The 5,558-nt window shown below is 51.2% G+C and overlaps 1 protein-coding gene across 1 annotated transcript; it reads right to left on the bottom strand.

The window, feature by feature from the left end:
- Positions 1–252: 252 nt before the first annotated feature.
- Positions 253–3,876, bottom strand: LOC104507272 (fibrinogen-like protein A). The gene is made up of 3 exons (XM_010148497.1): positions 3,873–3,876; positions 1,713–1,769; positions 253–881 (listed from the first exon to the last, which is right to left on the bottom strand). Exons 1-3 carry the CDS (start codon positions 3,874–3,876, stop codon positions 253–255), a joined length of 690 nt encoding a protein of 229 aa, XP_010146799.1.
- Positions 3,877–5,558: the final 1,682 nt, after the last annotated feature.

Raw genomic sequence — 5,558 nt, 5'->3', positions numbered from 1 at the left:
ATTATTAACGTAATTCACATGACCTGAATCTGAACAAAAGGATAAAGGCACAGTTGGGGAGTAGAGGGAATCTACAAGAGGGGGAAGAAGTGGAAAATGCCTTGTTTTCTTCAGTAAATAGATACGGTATGGCCAACCCCAGCAAAGACCTTCTAGGACACCAGGTTTGGCTGTGACGTGTTTTGCCTTTTCCCATCTCTTCACAGAGCCAGAATTAGCCTCAGTTTGGACAGATATGAAACGAAAATTCAGCTAGCAGTAGGAAGCTGGTTTGATGAGGATGGCAGAAGCTTTGCAGTTCCCACTGCACAGGCTGCCCCACGTTATGGCCCCCTCTACGGTCAGCCGTACAGAATAACACGCCGAGTACCCCCACCCCCCCCCGTAGCTGGAGGCACAGTTCCCGCTGTTAGTGTCCTGATCCAGGTCTTTAGCAGAGAACTTCATGTTGTCGTGCACAGCAGAAGCACTGTTCGAGGTCATGGCATCGCCCGCTGTCCCCGAGTACGTTCCCAGCCTCAGCCGGTAGCCCTGGGACTCATCTTCCAGGCTGAAGAGGTTGTAGTCTGCAAAACTGATACTGTTAGCAGCATCCCAAATGACAAACCTGACCTGGTAGACCTTCTGCTTGGAGATCTGATGGATGTACTCGGTGCCCAGCCAGTAATCAGTGTGCACGTTCCCAAAGCCATACTTGTAGGTGCTCCAGGACTCGGCCCAGGTGATCTCCGTGCTCTGCTGGTTCCTCTGGATGACCGTCCAGCCCCCGTCTGTCACATTCATTTCGCAGTACACCACGATGGGGTGCAGTCCGGTGGGCTGGATGACGTAGATGCCGCTGGGGTTGCCAGCGGGGATCTCACTGCAGTCCTTGGGCCAATCTGGGGCAGGAGAAAACACGGAGCAACAACAGGCATAGCAACACCCCAGTCTGCTTGTCTGGCCCTTTGAGAGGGATTTCTAGAACATGGGCATATGTGGGATTTTGCCAGGGTAGGAAAAAGTCTACCACTGTGTTTATTACTGTAAGTGTAAAAGCAGAAAACCCCTGTGAGGGAAATAGAATCATAGAATCATAGAATGGTTAGGGTTGGAAGGGACCTTAAAGATCATCTAGTTCCAACCCCCTGCCATGGGCAGGGACACCTTCCACTAGACCAGGTTGCTCCAAGCCTCATCCAGCCTGGCCTTGAAGACATCCAGGGATGGGGCATCCACAGCTTCTCTGGGAACCTGTCCCAGTGCCTCACCACCCTCTCTGTGAAGAATTTCTTCCTGATATCTAATCTAAACCTCCCCACTTTCAATTTGTACCCATTACCCCTTGTCCTATCACTACAGGCTCTTGTAAAAAGTCCTCTCCCAGCACCCTTGTAGGCCCCTTCAGGTACTGGAAAGCTGCAATGAGGTCTCCTCAGAGCCTCCTCTTCTCCAGGCTGAACAAGCCCAATTCTTGCAGCCTGAGTGATTAAGGTGATTAAGAGAATAAGCTTCAATAAACAAGTGAGGTGTTCCTGTGGCCCTGCGATCCACCGCATCTCTGGGGTCAGGAAGGATAAAACCTCATTCCCCTGGCATTCCCCGTGGCCAGCAGTGAAACCCCAGCAAGCACTGCCGGGGAGGCACATCCTCTGCTTGCCCCACGCAGAGCTCCATAGCAGAGGAGTTGTGACACAATAAGTAACGGCAGCAAGGCCCTTTGGGATACTTACTGCGGTCCTCTGCTTGCTGCGGGTCACTGGCTCTGCTGTGCCGCACGTTCTCTCCATCTGCATCGGGAAAAACCGAAAGAGTGGGATGAGCAGCCCTGTGCCACAGCACAGAGGTAACTCCAGCCTCCACAGGCTGGTATTCCCAGCACAAAGTTTTTTTGTAGGGCATATCGACAATGTCACTGGGCTCATTTTTCTTCCTGTATGGTAGTTTTGGGTTGTAAACTCTTTGAAGGGGTGGGATACTGGGAAGGGTAACGCTGCAGTCACGGGGCAGCTGCCTCTGTGGGCCACTCATTGTGGCTTTACAGGGTTGCATGGAGCGGACTGCACATCCAAGTAGTGGTGATGAGCACAAGGAGTTACTGCTAGAGAAGAAGGATCGTGAAGAAAACAGACTGTGTATAAAGTGCTTCAGAAACCTTCAGAGAGGAGAAGGGCAGCAGTGCTCTCCTTTAAGAGAAATCACAAGGCTCATCTTCGTAAGATGCAATTCCCCAAGAAGCCCCAGTGGCGTGACCTCTACCAGTGCTGTGACAAGTTTATTATATCATTTAGCCACGTGAAAGCTTCAGAAAGCGTCTTGATTGGCCTCTTAGAGAGAATTTCTCTGAAGTTGCAGGGCTGCAGATGGACTACAGAGAGCAAGGGAAAATGTCTTCCTTTGAACACCTATAGCTCTCTAGAAAAAGCTGCCACATATCGTCTTGTCAGTGACAAAGAAGGTTGAACAACCAACTCTTAGCATGTTTAGTTAAGACCTGAAATTGGAGGAAAATTGGATTTGGTTCCTTTTATTTCTGAGTGTGACTGCCCTTCCCCAACATTATTTTCCACATCTCCCTCTCTGTGTGGAGAGAGGAGGGCTCCTGATGTTTGGATGAGCAGAGTTTAAGGATGTAAGAAAGAAAACACATACCAGGATGGAGCTCACCTGAATGGAGATTAGTGATTTCATCTAAACTTGCTTTTAATCTTTCCAAGTTTTCAATGTCCAAAGCAAGAAGAGGGGCTAGCAGGGCCAGCACGGAGGCAACGAACAAAAGATTGGGGTGATGACCAGCTGGAGAAAGAAGACACATGGTGAATCTACAAATCCTCTGAAAGAGACCTGGCTAGCTAAATTCAGCAGAAGTTAAAACAACTCATAGAGTGGACAAATACACATTAATTATGCTTTTGCTTTATTAAGCAGCAGAAGTATAAAGAACAATCTCCAAAAATAAGTATTCTGCAAAGCACACATGCCCAGAGAGAAACAATTCCACTCCGGCTTGGATTACAACATACAGGTTTAAATTTGCAGCTTCCAAAAGTGGGGTCATCCTACTTGGCTGTGGTCTGGGCTAAAGCGAGGGGCTCTGGGCCACAGAATCGAGATGTGAAGCCAGTATCTCTGTGTGTCTTGAGAAAAACTTCTCCTAGTAATACAGGACGTACTGCTGATCTGTAGTGACAAATCGGGCACGGGGACCTGAGGTCTTGGTGGTGTTGTGGCCACACCCCCAGTGGTACCCAGAGAGCCAGTGGCTTCCCCTGCAGTTGTCCCAGAACTGCCCACTCCCAGCAGGGCACCGTGCAGAGGCTGGGGGCTGCCCACTTCAGGGGAAGGCCAGGAGGAGAGCACCCAGCAAAACCTGAGCAATTTGAGTCCTTTGGACCACACCAGATCAGGACATTCCCCAACAGTTTGTTCATCCCACCTCCATAGATTTGCGTCTATGACTTGCTCACCCAGCTTCAGTACCCTGAAGGACTTTTGAGGATGATGGCTGATTAATGCATTAATTAGCTTCCATTCACAATTGTTTTTTCCCCTGGTTTTTTGTGCTTTGGGCTCTGGCACAAATATAAGTTAAATTAGTGTTGCCTTTACAACACCCAGAGCAGGACGGTTTTGCCTGTGGCCAGGAATGGCAGAGAGAGAGAGTGAGGAGCAGGAGGGTCACAGACACCAGGGGAATGCATCAGGAATAGGGTCATCCTACTCTTCTGAGGCTAGAAATGGCCAGTGGGAAAAGCGGAGCTGCAGTGCAGGCGGCAGAAGCCCACCCAGGGGCAGGCAGAGGAGGCAGGGACGCTCAGCCACACACAGCGGTGCCGTCCCATCCCATCCCATCCCATCCCATCCCATCCCATCCCATCCCATCCCACACTCACCCATGCCGTCTCTGCGGGGACCCTGCGGAGCGGGAAGCCGAGCGGGTTTGGCCTGGCAGCGGGGTGGCCAACCCTGCCGTTATATGGGGCTCGTCAGGTGAGGTGGGGCCGGCTGACCCAAACTACAACGCTCGCTCTCCGGTTGTCATCAGGGCTGGAATTTACGGTTTGTTTGCCCTCACCCGTAAGCGCCTCTGCGTACGCACCAGCTGCTGCGCTTCTGTGATAACAGACCCCAAACCGACCTCAGCAAACAGCACCTGATGTTCACACAAAATTCCATCAAACTGACAAATGCTCCTGATAAGGACTTTTATTAAGTTATTATTACTTACGGGATTTGATGCCAAGCCCTGTGGGGATAACCCTGTGACCTGGGATGTGCCAGAGGTTTCCATTAGACACCCTTCCATGTCTGCCCATCCTGGCATGGTGCATTTCCCAAGAGAGAGCGATGTTCTCTGACACGGCAGCCCTGGTTCCCACAAACACACTTTTTTTCACAGCAAAAAGGATTCTTACCAACTCCACATGGCAGTAATATCTGTCATGCTGTTGGAAAGCAAGGAATATCTTAGTCCTGATCCAAGACTGCTCCTCAGCTGTTTCCTTTGACAAAGCGCCTTTCTTTTTACAAGAGCTTCCCAAAGTTTAGCTTGGAGAGGGGAAGGCTCCAGGGAGACCTTATAGCACCTTCCAGTGCCTGGGGGGGCTACAAGAAAGCTGGGAGGGACTTTTCCCAAGGGCAGGGAGTGACAGGACAAGGGGTTACAGGTTTAAATGGAAAGAGGGAGATTGAGATGGGACATCAGGAAGAAATTCTTCCCGGAGAGGGTGGTGAGGCACTAGGACAGGATATCCAGAGCAGCTGTGGATGCCCCATCCCTGGAAGTGTTCAAGGCCAGGCTGGATGAGGCTTGGAGCAACCTGGTCTATTGGAAGGTGTCCCTGCCCCTGGCAGGGGGGTTGGAACTAGATGGTCTTTAAGGTCCCTTCCAACCCAGACCATTCCGTGATTCTATGAAGGTCCCTTGATAGATAACCTGGGGCTGTAGCTTTTGTCTTTGATGAGTTTCTGGCAGCCAAATTTCAAAAAGATGAAAGGGTCTTCCCAGCCCTTTGAGCCAGCCCCTCATGCCCCCTGGCTTCACGCCACGCAGGAGCAGGGCTGGCTCCCCACACCTACCAGGTCACCGAGTGTCAGCACTGTAGCCAAGGTGCCAAACTGTAGCTGACATCCCAGTTTGTGACTCCGTGTGACTCCGGTGATGGGGGTGACAGGTGCAGAGCTGCTAATGCCTCCCAAGGCACTGTATGAAATGAGGGACCAAAAGAAGAAGGGAATGAGGAAGAGGCTCCAACTCAGTTAGGAGGGTTTGCTGAAACACCCTGCGGTAATGCATGGAAGAGTTAAACCTCCACTGACAGATGTGGTCCAAAACAGCTGTAGCTGCTGCTTGATGAGCTGGACACGAGGGTATGTGAGATGCTCCCCCAGACAGCACTCAGCCTGGACCAGGCTGCCAGCGTGATGCCCACCCCACATGCAGTGGGGAAGATCAGGAGGTCAGCAAAGCCTTCCCGAGCCTCTTTCTTCCCACCAAGACATAAGTGCCAAGGAAGGGAAGTGTAGGGGAAGGGGTACTGCATAGACCCTCCCTCCAAAAGACACCTCTTTTTGCTCAG

This window comes from Eurypyga helias, unplaced genomic scaffold (assembly GCF_000690775.1).
Source record: "Eurypyga helias isolate BGI_N326 unplaced genomic scaffold, ASM69077v1 scaffold8323, whole genome shotgun sequence".
NCBI lineage: Eukaryota > Metazoa > Chordata > Aves > Eurypygiformes > Eurypygidae > Eurypyga > Eurypyga helias.
The sequence above is the reverse complement of the archived record's forward strand: the minus strand, read 5'-3'. Positions and strand labels throughout refer to the sequence as shown.